This window comes from Entelurus aequoreus, linkage group LG25, assembly GCF_033978785.1.
Source record: "Entelurus aequoreus isolate RoL-2023_Sb linkage group LG25, RoL_Eaeq_v1.1, whole genome shotgun sequence".
NCBI classification, from domain to species: Eukaryota; Metazoa; Chordata; class Actinopteri; order Syngnathiformes; family Syngnathidae; genus Entelurus; species Entelurus aequoreus.
The window spans coordinates 24892873-24909457 of NC_084755.1; the positions used below are offsets into that span (position 1 = coordinate 24892873).

The window sequence follows — 16585 nt, forward strand, 5'->3', positions numbered from 1 at the left end:
GACTGTTTTCTTAATTACAAACTAAACATCGGTTTTCACACTGCACTGTCAAATTGATTATTTTGCCCTAACTACTCTATTCCAGCATGTGCAGCTCGACAGTTAACTAGAAGAAACAGAAGCTCCAGAAATGGTTTTTGTTCCTTCTTTTGAATTATTTTCCTTCCTCAGTTTTATTTTACATTTTAATTTTATAAGACTGAAAATAAACATTACAAAAGTATAACATCCATTGTGTATTTTCCATATAGAAAATAGAATTCAATGCTAATACAAACAAGTTTTTCCTTGCCCGTATGTGGGCTCTGTACTGAGGATGTCGTTGTGGCTTGTGCAGCCCTTTGAGACACTTGTGATTTAGGGCTATATAAATAAACATTGATACAGATGTTTACACATAGCAATTAAACATCCACAGCAAAATGAATGTGACTAATCACAATCAAAAGGTGGTGTTATCGCCATTCAGTGGCCAAATTCAGCACTACATGTATTGAATAAGCTTTGATCACCAGTTACTCAGCCACAAAAACAAAATAAAACATTCATGATGAAAGACAAAGTGTTAAAAAAATTGCTTAGGTCAGTAAGCTCAACTAAAATACATACATTAAGTACAGAGTTAGTCAGTCATTTCAGAAAATGAAACTTTTTCAGTGTAATGATAGAAAATGCTCACATGACATTTAACTGTCCCCTGCTAGTTTGATACTTATGTGGCATCTTAACAGTTAAAGTTAACTGGTCACTTTGTTGGTTTTGTGTCAATGCCAAACATTTAAAGAATGTCTTTACAGGTAAGGAAGGGAAGGAAATATGTGGCTTCAAAGCATGCCAAGTAGTTTTACTGCTGACTAAAATGTATTGTTTTTTCATGTCAACACAACAGGTCATAGTTACATTGGGAGGATTCGTCTTGGTTGAAGCAGTACTTTTGCAACAGTTTTACTCATAATTGTCATTTAAAAAACCTCAATACAGTAAAAACACAGCATTGATTTAAATAGTTCCATTTTAATAGATCAAGTTTTTAGCATCTTAAATGTTCATTAACCCTTCTTGGGTGAGGCAGCATCCTTGTACCAAGCACAGGAACCATCACTTCTCTTGATGCAAGCACATTGTTTGTCCTGCCCTGAATCACCAAACAGCTTTTCCGTCCACAAGCACTCAGTCGGGCCGCTGATCCCACACGGGACAGAGTCACAGCGAGTGATCTGGAGGATAAAACCCGATCAGGATTGAACACATTCTTTGGAAATGATGACAGTTAGGTTTGCTTACCTTGCAATCACAGCCCATTGAATAACGCTCCACCAGGATCGTGTGGCTGCTTTTCCAGGGAACAATGTAGTCACACAATGAGATGTACAGAGACCCGTCAGATCTCATTCGACCTAAAAAAAGGGAAATATAGGTGACGAAACAGCTGAACAGAAAATATGCCCCACTTAGATATCCTCAGCCTGTTAGTCAAAGTATATTTATATAGCCCTTAATCACAAGTGTCTCAAAGGGCTGCACAAGTCCACTTTAACTAGGCTTTGTTACATTTTATATCAATGTTTACATGACCTTAATTTAAACTACAGCATGTACATTTCACACCAGCATACTTTGCAATGGCATTTTGAATCTCGAAGAGCTAAAACCCTTCAGTTCTAAAGTCAAACATTTGAACCACTCAGTCAAAACAGCGTTACAGTTGATGAAAGTTGTGTTGAACAAGTGACTCAAACTCATTTCCATCATCTTCATGCTGGAAAAATAAAACCTTTTGAGATCTACCAGCACATAAGATGCTTACCTGTGATCAAATATTCTACACCATTGGTCAGACTCACACCACATGCTGCAGAGTTGGATGCAGTGTAGATGGTACCAAAGAGCTTCTCAGGGCCTCTGAATGTCTGGAAAATCAAATAACCAAAAGAAAAATGTTGATGCATGCATTAACCTCATTAATTTGTATTAATGCCTCATAATCACCGCAATGTGTTGGATGTCATACTTGACGTCGTTAAATTTACCAACGCCGGTTTTTTTTGCAACCACCTTTGCCTTGATGACTAGAAAGACAAAAGAGGACTAGAATTACAACAAACTCCCTAAGAACCACAAAAGCCTCAGTCAGCCTTCATCTGTTGGGTAAAATCATAAACTTGAATCAAATTCAAGCAGAGTCAGTCTTAAATTTAAATGCAGGATCTCACTTACCGACATCTGACTGGCAAAAGGCGGTCTGTGGATGCGTGAGAGGACAACTGCAGGCGTGTGCTCCTTCTTGCAGCTGCCACATGCACAGCAGTACCAGGGGGAACACACAACACTTCATCCAACTCATCATGGAAGAAAATGTAGATAACAAAGAGAAGATTTTGTGAAAGGAAGTCCAGCAGGCAAATATTCTGGTGTCCTTTCTTGAGGAGGGTGGATGAGCAGCCTTTTATTGCTGCAGGCTCCTCCCACACTTGCACAAGTGGACGATTGATTTCACCTTTGCACACACCTGTCTGTGACGTTTTTAATGAAAAATGTGTGTCTACCCAGCAAGCACTTTCTGTAAATATAACTTAGGAAAACTAGAGCACTTTGTCTTTCTGTGTGATGTGTCTACACTAAAGCACCCACACAATAAATGTCATTTAAAACAACACGCAGGAACCAGAGTATTTTTCTGGTCAAGTTTCTACATATATTCAAATAGTGCTCGTTATCTTGTTTCCACGGCAACTTGGGGTAGAAGGATTCTTTGCCCCATAGAGCTGAGAAAGGACACAAAGACAAAACAATAGACTAATAATAGTTTACTGATACAAACTCATCACATACATTTTTAAGTATTACACATTTTTAGATAATAAAGTAACTTTTTTCACTGCAGTGCCATTACCTCTCTACCCTTCCATTTTTCTGGCGAAATCCTGATTTTTTTCCCTTCTTTCCTGGATGATACAATGGACATGAGTTTGAACCCGTGAGGGTCTGTTTTTTTTTTTTTTAACAAAGTACCAGTATAATGGAAAAATAAATGCTATTTATATGTTGAATTGGGTTTTATTTTATCCATTAAAAAACCATATCCAATAATCTTTGTCTCAATAAAAAAAAAGGTTCAAGATGTTAATCATAATTCTTGTTCTGTGTACTTTGTGAACACTTGTAGTTTGAACAGTCTCTTAAACTGAATCATATTGGTGCTTTGATAGATTCCATAATTTAATTCCACATACAGATATGCTAAAAGGTTTTAAGTGTTGTACGAGCATACAAATGTTTATATGCTCATCAAAAGGGTGCAAAGTGGATCCGTGAAAGACGGCACGTACTCGACCTGCAGGACCATGTCCTGAATGACTAAACAAAACACTCCCATAATTATGCCTTTTGCAACCATAGACCACAACTTGTAGTTTAACTTTTAAGGTTTCTGTGGTTTATCCGTTATACAGTGCTCAATAGTAGAGCGGAATATGCGTTAAGTCAGGAAAAAACACATAGGTTGTTTTATTCCTAAAAGCCTGTTTCCCCTGATTTTCCCCTAAAGAGCAGAGAAACCTGCGAAACAGGCTTGTAAGGGCCCTACAAGCCTGTTTCGCAGGTTTTCCCAGCTCTTCAGGGGATTTTCCCTCATTTTCCTCTGTAGAGCAGAGAAACCTGCGAAACAGGCTTGTAGGGATTAAGTTAAAGTTAAAGTACCAATGATTGTCACACACACACTAGGTGTGGTGAAATTTGTCCTCTGCATTCGACCCATCCCCTTGATCACCCCCTGGGAGGTGAGGGGAGCAGTGGGCAGCAGCGTTGCTGCGCCCGGGAATCATTTTTGGTGATTTAACCCCCAATTCCAACCCTTGATGCTGAGTGCCAAGCAGGGAGGTATTGGGTCCCATTTTTATAGTCTTTGGTATGACTCGGCTGGGGTTTGAACTCACAACCTACCGATCTCAGGGCGGACACTCTAACCACTAGGCCACTGAGTAGGTTATAGTAGATGAAATAGCCTCTGTGTTTTTTCCTGACATAATGTATATATATGTATGTATGTATATATGTACTGTATATATATGTATGTATGTATATATGTACTGTATATATATGTATGCATGTATATATGTACTGTATATATATGTATGTATGTATATATGTACTGTATATATATGTATGTACGTATATATGTACTGTATATATATGTATGTATGTATATATGTACTGTATATATATGTGTATGTATGTATATATGTATATATATATATGCATGCATGCAGTCGGCTTTTGGCCCCCAGCCAAATTTTTTAGGCCAATGCGGCCCCCAGTCAAAAAGTTTGGACACCCCTGTTCTAGATTATAAGTCATGCCTCTCACCTGGATAGTAGAAGGCTGTCGCCATAAACCAAAAAGTTGGTCAACTTTGACATCAAACTCATCCAAAAAAAAAGTTGCGACACTAAAATGTACATTATTGTTTTACACTTGTTACAGTGGATGTCTACATTGATACTTTAGAGACATCGACTGCAAGTTATTTAAAACATTTGCTTGAAACACGAGAGGTTCCTGCAATTGTTTGCACTTAAAATACTTGTTTTTAGTAATAAATATGATTGGAACATTATAGCATACTGTGTGTGTTCAATTACAATAGATGTGTTTATCCGGAAAAAAAAAAAAAAGAAAAAAAAATGAATAAGGGACACCTTGCAGGGCTGGTCGACCTAAATTGTTTTAGCCTCTGTTTGAAAGGAGTCTTCTACTATCCACAAAGGTTGAATTGAGGCAACTGAACTATTAAGATGTTTCACAATTGCTTCCATTCAACCTTTGTGGATTACTCACAATTAACCTTTTTTTTTTTTTTAACCATTCCACTCCAACCAGAATTTAATTAGATGCACAGGTTTTGGATTCATATAAATACATGGCAAACTAAATAATATTTGTGCTAAATGACTAAACAGAAGGTTGATAGGTGCTGAAGGAACTCCACTCTGTGGCTATTGTCTTTATGCTATATCGTGTTAATTTGTCATTAAATTAAACCATCGCACACCACTAATAGTTGACGCCAAAAATCTTTCAGTTCAGTTCCAGTTCATTTCGAACATGCATACGATACTATGTAATGCATCACACTACTCCAGTTGTTTCATTATAGCACATCCAAAAAGGAGTAGGAAGAAGCAGAGCTCATTTAATCCTACTCTTTTTTATACCATAGCAATTGTATCCAATGTTCTTGTTCTCTGTAACATAACAGTGATTAATAAATATACTATTGTAACTAAACAAATATTAAATACATAAATAATCTTTGTCTCAATAAAACAAAGGTTCAAGGTGTTAATCATAATTCTTGTTCTGTGTACTTTGTGAACACTTGTAGTTTGAACAGTCTCTTAAACTGAATCATATTGGTGCTTTGATAGATTCCATCATTTAATTCCACATACAGATATGCTAAAAGGTTTTAAGTGTTGTACGAGCATACAAATGTTTATATGCTCATCAAAAGGGCGCAAAGTGGATCCGTGAAAGACGGCACGTACTCGACCTGCAGGACCATGTCCTGAGTGACTAAACAAAACACTCCCATAATTATGCCTTTTGCAACCATAGACCACAACTTGTAGTTTAACTTTTAAGGTTTCTGTGGTTTATCCGTTATACAGTGCTCAATACCGGGGTAGAGCGGAATATGCGTTAAGTCAGGAAAAAACACATAGGTTGTTTTATTCCTACAAGACTGTTTCGCAGGTTTCCCTGCTCTTCAGGGGATTTCCCTTGATTTTCCCCTAAAGAGCAGAGAAACCTGCGAAACAGGCTTGTAAGGGCCCTACAAGCCTGTTTCGCAGGTTTTCCCTGCTCTTCAGGGGATTTTCCCTCATTTTCCTCTGAAGAGCAGAGAAACCTGCGAAACAGGCTTGTAGGGATGAAATAGCCTCTGTTTTTTTTTCCTGACCTAATGTATATATATGTATGTATGTATATATGTACTGTATATATATGTGTATGTATGTATATATGTATATATATATGCATGCATGCAGTCGGCTTTTGGCCCCCAGCCAAATTTTTTAGGCCAATGCGGCCCCCAGTCAAAAAGTTTGGACACCCCTGTTCTAGATTATAAGTCATGCCTCTCACCTGGATAGTAGAAGGCTGTCGCCATAAACCAAAAAGTTGGTGAACTTTGACATCAAACTCATCCAAAAAAAAAGTTGCGACACTAAAATGTACATTATTGTTTTACACTTGTTACAGTGGATGTCTGCATTGTTACTTTAGAGACATCGACTGCAAGTTATTTAAAACATTTGCTTGAAACACGGGATGTTCCTGCACAATTGTTTGCACTTAAAATACTTGTTTTTAGTAATAAATATGATTGGAACATTATAGCTTACTGTGTGTGTTCAATTACAGTAGATGTGTTTATCCGAAGAAAAAAAAGAAAAAAAAAAAAAATGAATAAGGGACACCTTGCAGGGCTGGTCGACCTAAATTGTTTTAGCCTCTTTGTGAAAGGAGTCTACTATCCACAAAGAATGAGTGGAGGCAACTGAACTCTTAAGATGTTTCACAATTGCTTCCATTCAACCTTTGTGGATTACTCACAATTAACCTTTTTTTTTTTTTAACCATTCCACTCCAACCAGAATTTAATTAGATGCACAGGTTTTGAATTCATATAAATACATGGCAAACTAAATAATATTTGTGCTAAATGACTAAACAGAAGGTTAATATGTGCTGAAGGAACTCCACTCTGTGGCTATTGTCTTTATGCTATATCGTGTTAATTTGTCATTAAATTAAACCATCGCACGCCACTAATAGTTGACGCCAAAAATCTTTCAGTTCAGTTCCAGTTTATTTCGAACATGCATACGATACTATGTAATGCATCACACTACTCCAGTTGTTTCATTACAGCACATCCAAAAAGGAGTAGGAAGAAGCAGAGCTTATTTAATGCTACTATTTTTTATACCATGGCAATTTTATCCAATGTTCTTGTTCTCTGTAACATAACAGTGATTAATAAATATCCTATTGTAACTAAACAAATATTAAATACATAAATAATCTTTGTCTCAATAAAACAAAGGTTCAAGATGTTCATCATAATTCTTGTTCTGTGTACTTTGTGAACACTTGTAGTTTGAACAGTCTCTTAAACTGAATCATATTGGTGCTTTGATACATTCCATAATTTAATTCCACATACAGATATGCTAAAAGGTTTTAAGTGTTGTACGAGCATACAAATGTTTATATGCTCATCAAAAGGGTGCAAAGTGGATCCGTGAAAGACGGCACGTACTCGACCTGCAGGACCAACTGCACTGAGTGACTAAACAAAACACTCCCATAATTATGCCTTTTGCAACCATAGACCACAACTTGTAGTTTAACTTTTAAGGTGTCTGTGGTTTATCCGTTATACAGTGCTCAATACCGGGGTAGAGCGGAATATGCGTTAAGTCAGGAAAAAACACAGGTTGTTTTATTCCTACAAGCCTGTTTCGCAGGTTTCCCTGCTCTTCAGGGGATTTCCCCTGATTTTCCCCTAAAGAGCAGAGAAACCTGCGAAACAGGCTTGTAAGGGCCCTACAAGCCTGTTTCGCAGGTTTTCCCTGCTCTTCAGGGGATTTTCCCTCATTTTCCTCTGAAGAGCAGAGAAACCTGCGAAACAGGCTTGTAGGGATGAAATAGCCTCTGTGTTTTTTCCTGACCTAATGTATATATATGTATGTATGTATATATGTACTGTATATATATGTGTATGTATGTATATATGTATATATATATGCATGCATGCAGTCGGCTTTTGGCCCCCAGCCAAATTTTTTAGGCCAATGCGGCCCCCAGTCAAAAAGTTTGGACACCCCTGTTCTAGATTATAAGTCATGCCTCTCACCTGGATAGTAGAAGGCTGTCGCCATAAACCAAAAAGTTGGTCAACTTTGACATCAAACTCATCCAAAAAAAAAGTTGCGACACTAAAATGTACATTATTGTTTTACAGTGGATGTCTGCATTGTTACTTTAGAGACATCGACTGCAAGTTATTTAAAACATTTGCTTGAAACACGAAAGGTTCCTGCAATTGTTTGCACTTAAAATACTTGTTTTTAGTAATAAATATGATTGGAACATTATAGCATACTGTGTGTGTTCAATTGCAGTAGATGTGTTTATCCGGAAAAAAAAAAAAAAGAAAAAAAAATGAATAAGGGACACCTTGCAGGGCTGGTCGACCTAAATTGTTTTAGCCTCTGTGTGAAAGGAGTCTTCTATCCACAAAGGTTGAATGGAGGCAACTGAACTATTAAGATGTTTCACAATTGCTTCCATTCAACCTTTGTGGATTACTCACAATTAACCTTTTTTTTTTTTTAACCATTCCACTCCAACCAGAATTTAATTAGATGCACAGGTTTTGGATTCATATAAATACATGGCAAAGTAAATAGTATTTGTGCTAAATGACTAAACAGAAGGTTAATATGTGCTGAAGGAACTCCACTCTGTGGCTATTGTCTTTATGCTATATCGTGTTAATTTGTCATTAAATTAAACCATCGCACACCACTAATAGTTGACGCCAAAAATCTTTCAGTTCAGTTCCAGTTTATTTCGAACATGCATACGATACAATGTAATGCATCACACTACTCCAGTTGTTTCATTACAGCACATCCAAAAAGGAGTAGGAAGAAGCAGAGCTTATTTAATCCTACTCTTTTTTTATACCATGGCAATTTTATCCAATGTTCTTGTTCTCTGTAACATAACAGTGATTAATAAATATACTATTGTAACTAAACAAATATTAAATACATAAATAATCTTTGTCTCAATAAAACAAAGGTTCAAGATGTTCATCATAATTCTTGTTCTGTGTACTTTGTGAACACTTGTAGTTTGAACAGTCTCTTAAACTGAATCATATTGGTGCTTTGATAGATTCCATAATTTAATTCCACATACAGATATGCTAAAAGGTTTTAAGTGTTGTACGAGCATACAAATGTTTATATGCTCATCAAAAGGGTGCAAAGTGGATCCGTGAAAGACGGCACGTACTCGACCTGCAGGACCATGTCCTGAATGACTAAACAAAACACTCCTATAATTATGCCTTTTGCAACCATAGACCACAACTTGTATTTTAACTTTTACACACTTTAATGATCTGCTGCACTGACAACACACCTGCTCAGTGTGTGTTTAAGTTTATTTGGAAGATGCATGCATACAACATGATACATCAGTTTCCAGTTCCTCTATTCAACATCTTCGAAAAGGAGTAGGAAGGTTGTTTAGGGCCGAATCCAAATAACCTTCCTTAGTCATGGTGCAAAAAACACAACCTGCTCACTGAACGTTGTAAATATAATTTTTTTTTAAACAGACAACCACCATAAAAAATATCCCAAATTACACACATTTAAATCCATTGCAAATCGTGATGGGGAAAATGCAAAAAAAACTCTCCACACTTATTCATGTTTGGCGCATTTTAGGTATTTGATATTTCTGATTGATTACAAAACGTTTAGGCGGTCGTCACAAAGATAAACAAAGTAGGAGTTGAACTTTCACATATTCTTAATATCCACTTCTAATAATGAATAAAAATGGTATTATATGTTCACATATATATGGGTTTTATATATATATATATATATATATATATATATATATATATATATATATATATATATATATATATATATATATATATATATATATATATATATATATATATATATATATATATATATATATATATATTGAAGTGAATTATATTTATATAGCGCAATATTACCCAATATCTAAGTGTGGGTGGCACTGGGAGCAGGTGGGTAAAGTGTCTTGCACAAGGACACAACGGCAGTGACTAGGATGGCGGAAGCGGGGATCGAACCTGGAACCCTCAAGTTGCTGGCACGGTCACTCTCCCACCCGAGCTATACCGCCATATATATAAGTATAGTCAAGGTTTCTGTGGTTTATCTGTTATACAGTGCTCAATACTGGGGTACAGCGGAATATACGTTAGGGATTAAATAGCCTTTGTGTTTTTTCCTGACCTAATGTATATATATATGTATGTATGTATATATGTATATATATATATATGCATGCATGCAGTCGGCTTTTGGCCCCCAGCCAAATTTTTTAGGCCAACGCGGCCCCCAGTCAAAAAGTTTGGACACCCCTGTTCTAGATTATAAATCATGCCTCTCACCTGGATAGTAGAAGGCTGTCTCCATGAACCAAAAAGTAGATTAACTTTGACATCAAACTCATCCAAAAAAAAAGTTGAGACACTAAAATGTACATTAATGTTTTACACTGGATGTTTACATTGTTACTTTAAAGACATCGGCTGCAAGTTATTTAAAACATTTGCTTGAAACACGGGATGTTCCTGCACAATTGTTTGCACTTAAAATACTTGTTTTTAGTAATAAATATGATTGGAACATTATAGCATACTGTGTGTGTTCAATTACAGTAGATGTGTTTATCCGGAACATTCCTGCCACACTGGGGTATTTTTACCAAGCTTTTTTAGGGGGACATACACCGCAATGATATCGTTGCGCGGCCTTAATATGTGCGTGATCGGGTCAGAAGATTCATAATAGCATGTTTACATTAAGCATTTTTATCCCGGTTAGGCATTTGCACATAGCTATGTGCAGCTGAGTTTACCTTCTATCCAGCTAGATCAGGGGTGTCAAATGTTCCGCCCGCGTGCCGGATTAGGCCCGCGAACAGGTTTTATCCGGCCTTCTGGATGAGTTTGCGAAGTATAAAATGAGCTGAAATATTTGAATGAAAGAAACGGCTGTTTTAAATGTGTCCACTAGATGTCACAATAGCAATTATTTGTATTGTTGTAGATTATGCTACATATGTAAAAAACAATAAACCACATGACGTTAGAGGAATAGTCAAACTACGTAAAAAACATCCTGTAATTTGATTTTGATATAATGTTTTCTCTTGATAGATTGAAAATTAACATCAATAAATTGACTGATGAACATTATCACATAATTTATTCAGAAAGTATAAATAACGACTAATAAAGATAGAATACTATTGACCGCAACATGTAAGTGTAAAAAAAAAAACCAACAACATTATGATTTGTAAATTTTCAGAATGTGCTTGTTCTATTTTTAAACAAAGAAAACAATCTGAAGCTGTCTTTATTTTTAAGTTATCGTGCCGTGATTTTACCAGTCCGGCCCACTTGGGAGTAGATTTTTCTCCATGTGGCCCCCGATCTAAAATGAGTTTGACACCCCTGAGCTAGATTAAGATTTATGTCAAAACACCATCCTTTTTGAATACAAATTGTCAGGTTCAAACACTGATGACATCTATTAAACAAGACAAGAAGCAAGGAATTAAACAGAGACAGAATTCAATTTAGCTCAATTGAGGAGAAACGCGTAGACACTGTACCCTTGCACAGTGTTGTCCCACGCTCTGACGAAAGATTGTACGCCTCCTCTTTTATTTGGACTTTCCCTGATTACATGGCAACAGCTGTTTCTAACGGAGGGGGGTCGTAAACAGCCGCTGCCTTTGGTTAAAAAAACAGTTCAAAGAAAAGGTGCCTGGAAGGGAGTCAGGCCCTGCTTCCTCTCCGCTTTGTAGATCTCGGGTCAAGACAAAATCTTCCTGTGGGTTACAATACATCAAAGAAACCGACGCCTTCATGTCGCTTCCCATCGTACACAGTGGAGTTTTACAAGCCTTCTGCTTGGTAGGATCAAAGACAGCTTTAGTCCTCTCGCCGGGAACTCATGGCAACACAAAGTTTTGTGATAACTTAGATACAATTATTCTGACACAAATTACAATATGGTTTTATGCAGGGCCGGCCCGTGGCATAGGCCGTATAGGCAAATGCTAAGGGCGCCGTCCATCAGGGGGCGCCACGCCAGTGCCACAAATGTTGGAGGGGGGAAAAAAAAAAAAAAAAGAAAAAAAAAAAGTTGGTACTATTATTTCTAAATACATAAAATAATCCCACGTTAATTACAATGCAAAGTAAAGCCTTTATTTATTTATTTATTTATTCATTTGACAGGGAAATCATAATACAAGTACTGAGAAAACAGACACTTTTTTTTGTTCCCCCCCTTCCCCAAAAAAATACCAATATAAAAAATTACAAAAAATAATAAAAGTAAAATAATAACACCCCCTGTCCTACATTTCAGTCACAGTGGGTAGCAATGTACTGTCTTCCTCTTCACCCCAAGCAGATGGAGAATAACACGAACTGACTAAAAGGAAAAAAATTAACAACAAAAGTAGAAATCACAAACATACACAGAAGTGTCACTGAATAAAAACAACAACAACAACAACAACAAAAAAGGAGTTGAGGTAAGTGGAAAGGTTCATTGTCAACAGTGAGTCACATTTATCCTATAGTGTCGTTAATTTAGCTATGTAACTAATTATGCAGCCCCAGGTCAAGTCAAATTGTTTAGGTGTACCCCTCAGATTATATATAATTTTCTCTAAATCTAAGAAAAACCTGAGGTGCTTAAACCATAGGGAGGCCTTGTGATTTCCACTCCAATAAAATCCTTCTACGAGCTATTAATGATGCAAAGGTGATACTATCCCTAAAAGTCTGCTTCATTTTTTTGATAGTTTGCCTTTTTGTATCGTTCAGTAGATAGTAGATATAGATCAGAAAGAACAAAACAAGTGTTGGTATTTATTTATTTATCAAGTGGTTTCTGGGCACTCAACAGTTTTTTCATTCAAAACTCCACAGACAGGTGTGTGCAAAGGTGAAATCAATCACCCAATTGTGAGAGTGATGGAGAGCGTGGGAGGAGTCTGCAGCAATAAAAGGCTGCTCATCCACCCTCAAGAAAGGACACCAGAATATTTTCCTGCTGAACTTCTTTTGCCCAACTCTTCTCTTTGTTAGCTACATTTTCTTCCATGATGAGTTGGATGAAGTGTCGTGTGTTCCCCCTGGTGCTGCTGTGCATGTGGCAGCTGCAAGAAGGAGCACACGCCTGCACATGTATTTATGACCATCCACAGACGCAGTTTTGCCAATCAGATGTTGGTAAGTTCAACATTAAAATGTTACTGTTTGGTTGTACATATTTAATGTTTGCATCCATGAATTATCCTTGCATGTTAAGAGGGAATGCTGTGGAAAGTGTTGCTAATATGAATCTATGTGTAAATTTGCTGTCTTTTTTTTATTTTATCTCTTTTCCCCCTCAATGATTTCCTGTCAATTTGTGCCGAAGTGTGGCAATGCCGGCTTTTAAAAGTCTTCATGTAAATTACAGCTCTTATTTTCTCAGCTAGCAAAGTGATGTTGCTAATGACAGTAATGAAGACTTTAGACTAACTATAAAAATATATATTTTTTATATATTACTCATTAGCCAAAAGGTATTCAAGTTTGGTTTTTTTTTTTTTTTAAGTGAAATGTAGATGCCTGGCTATACCTACGTCTGCACTTCCTGGTTCAGTTAGTGTAAAATGCTGCTTAAAACATCACCTAAAAGCACTGTTTTTGACATCTCTTTATACAATTAAATTATAAAATGTTCAAAGTATTAAAGTTTACTTCTGAGATGATGCATTTGGGTGCCCTGAGGGCCTAGATAAAATACTTGTTAGAGATTGAATCGGTCAGTGCTAGCTCTGTCATGTTTTAGTGGCTTTTTGTATTTAATAATCAACTTACTGTTGAGCTGATGCCTTTTGTTGGTTTTAGGGAGATTGTTTTTAATTCCCATCAAAGAATAACTGGCTGTTTTTTTCTTCTAGCCATCAAGGCAAAGGTGGTTGCAAAGAAGGCTGTTGGTGGTAAATTTCACAATGAGATCCAGTATGACATCAAACTGATAAAGGTTAGTAATGTTAATAATTTTGTCTATGGATGCATGCATTTACATTTTTTTTAATTTTCCAGATTTTGAAAGGCCCTAACAGACACTTTGATACCATCTGCACTGCATCCTCTTCTGCAGCATGTGGTGTGACTCTGAACAAAGGTGTAGAATATTTTATCACAGGTAAAACAAATCCTTACATTTGAGATTTCAAAATTCTATTCTCCTACAGGAAGATGACTAGAAAAGATCCGCTTGTCTGACTTGACATTTTTGGAATCTTTGGATTTTCGATCACCTGTCTTTTCCATTGCAGGCAAACTGAAGCCAGACGGGTCTCTGTACGTGTCATCCTGTAACTACCCTTTACCCTGGAAGAGCAGCCACAAGATCCTGGTAGAACGTTATAGGATGGGCTGTGATTGCAAGGTTAGCAAACCTAATTGAGTCATTTATATTTGAATTAAATCCTAATCTTTGTTTTATCCTCCAGATCAATCGCTGCACCGCTGTCCTGTGTGACATCACTGGTCCTACTGAGTGCTTGTGGACGGACTGGCTGACGGGGAATTGGGTCAATAACGAGCACGACAAACAATGTGCTTGCATCAAGAGAAGGGATGGTTCTTGTTCCTGGTACCAGGAGGCCGCCTCCCCCAAAAAGGGTTAATGAACATTATAGACCTTCAAAACCTCATGCAGAAAATGTAATTTACGAATAAATCAATTTAAAGCAATGCAGTGTTTTTTACTATGAGATTGCATGTTCTTAAAATGACAATCATGAGATCAGCACTCCTGCACAAAGTACTGCTTCAGCAAGAAAACCATGCATTACTACAACTTTTATTACATTTGTCTTAATCAACACCTGTAATTTGTGGATTTTAATCACAGATTGGCTTTTTTTGGCATGATTCTGGATTGATTCCAAACCCCTCCTTTTTAGATGTGCTGTAATTTAACTGGAAATGTGTATTACATCAGTGGTCCCCAACCTTGTAACTGTGGACCAGTCAACGCTTGAGAATTTGTCCCACGGACCGGGGAGGTGTATGTATTTTTTTTTGTCTTTAAAAAATACATGTGTGCTTACGGGCTGTATCCCTGCAGACTGTATTGATATATAATGTAGGAACCATAAATAACAAAAACAACCCTTTTGTGCAAGTGAATGTGTAAATGGGGGAGGGAGGTTTTTTGGGTTGGTGCACTAATTGTAAGTGTATCTTGTGTTTTGTTTTAATAAAAAAAAAATTGTTTTTATTTTTAAATGTCTTGTGCGGCCCGGTACCCATCGATCCATGGACGGGTGGTTGGAGATCACTGTATTACATTGTATCGTAGGCTTGTTTGAAATAAACTTTCCTTCCTTGCAAGTGAAAACATCCTCTAAAATGTTTTAATCATGAATAGAGCCAAAGCCAACATGAGCTGAAATGGTAATTTTAAGTACTATATGTCAAACAAGAGGAAATGTGTTTGTAAATTGGATATAGTTTTAGCATTGTTTTAAGTTATCTACCTGTGAGCCTTAACACTGACTTGTATTGCATAAAGAAAGAGTACATTTAGTTTTTTGTATCAGTAAACCTATTTTCCTGAGTTGAATCTGTCTTTTCTAGCATTGTGGGACTCAAGTTGCTGTGGAAACCGTCTAATGAGCAAGTATTTCTGCCAAAGCAACAAAAAACTGGACAAACGTGTCCAGAAAAATTATCCAAAATGTTTCCTGTTAGCTAAAAAAACTCGCTTTTCAAACTTACATGTATAGTTTGGTTTAGTACATACAAATCAAAGGGAATGTGCTGCAGTTTGCAAACTTTTTTTTTTAGTTAAAAAGGTAAAACCGAATGGCCTTGAGGAACAGGCTGTTTGAAACCACTCCCCTGAGGACTCCTCAAAGATGGACGCTTTTGACCTTCCCTTTTTTTCAAAAGCACCTGTGTCGGACTCTTGAACTCTTGAACTCTTGGGGCCGGCCTCGGCCCATAAAGACAATTCCAACATCTCACCCAAGTTAATTGGGCATACATGCACGCACACACCCCTCCCCAAATCAACGCCTTCACCACTGCTTAATTCCTCCGGGGTTGTGGGGGCTGAGTAGCGCTCAACAGCGGCTGCTGGCCTCCAGGGTCCTGTTGGATGACTCTGTTGCGAGTTGTTGTGATTACATGTACCATGTTTATGTGTGCCATGCTATGTGAGGTTTTTTCCTCGGACTCAGTCTGGACCACTCCTGAGGGTCCAGCCTCAGACTGATATTTTTTTTTACTCTTCCCCCTTTCCCAATGTCACCTTTTTCCCACCTTTTTAAGGAGCGCCCTAAGTGGCTGCTCTTAGCGGGATTGTGCCAAAAATGTAATTTCAGTTCTTATGTGCAGGGCCGGCCCGTGGCATAGGCCGTTTAGGCAAATGCTAAAGGCGCCGTCCATCAGGGGGCGCCACGCCAGTGCCACAAATGTTGGAGGGAAAAAAAAAAAAAGTTGGTACTATTATTTCTAATTACATAAAATAATCCCACGTTAATTAAAATGCAAAGTAAAGCCTATTTAATAGAAATATTATTTGTTACAACATTACGCCCCCCTCCCCCGGCACGGTGCGCCCCCTCCCTTCCCGTATCATGACTCTTTTTGGACGTCACCACATCAAAAAAATCAACACAAGAT

The 16585-nt window shown here is 37.3% G+C and overlaps 2 protein-coding genes across 2 annotated transcripts; one reads left to right on the forward strand and one right to left on the reverse strand.

Moving 5' to 3' along the window:
• Nucleotides 1-994: 994 nt before the first annotated feature.
• LOC133642425 (metalloproteinase inhibitor 2-like) lies at nucleotides 995-2436 on the reverse strand. The gene is made up of 5 exons (XM_062036595.1): nucleotides 2218-2436; nucleotides 1990-2069; nucleotides 1808-1910; nucleotides 1285-1397; nucleotides 995-1217 (listed from the first exon to the last, which is right to left on the reverse strand). Exons 1-5 carry the CDS (start codon nucleotides 2345-2347, stop codon nucleotides 1050-1052), a joined length of 594 nt encoding a protein of 197 aa, XP_061892579.1. The 5' UTR covers nucleotides 2348-2436; the 3' UTR covers nucleotides 995-1049.
• Nucleotides 2437-12917: 10481 nt separating this feature from the next.
• On the forward strand, nucleotides 12918-14647 carry LOC133642296 (metalloproteinase inhibitor 2-like). Its single transcript, XM_062036414.1, has 5 exons — nucleotides 12918-13126; nucleotides 13846-13928; nucleotides 13991-14093; nucleotides 14227-14339; nucleotides 14404-14647. The coding sequence occupies exons 1-5, from the start codon at nucleotides 12997-12999 to the stop codon at nucleotides 14578-14580; spliced, it is 606 nt and encodes a 201-aa protein (XP_061892398.1). The 5' UTR covers nucleotides 12918-12996; the 3' UTR covers nucleotides 14581-14647.
• The last annotated feature ends 1938 nt before the right edge of the window (nucleotides 14648-16585 follow it).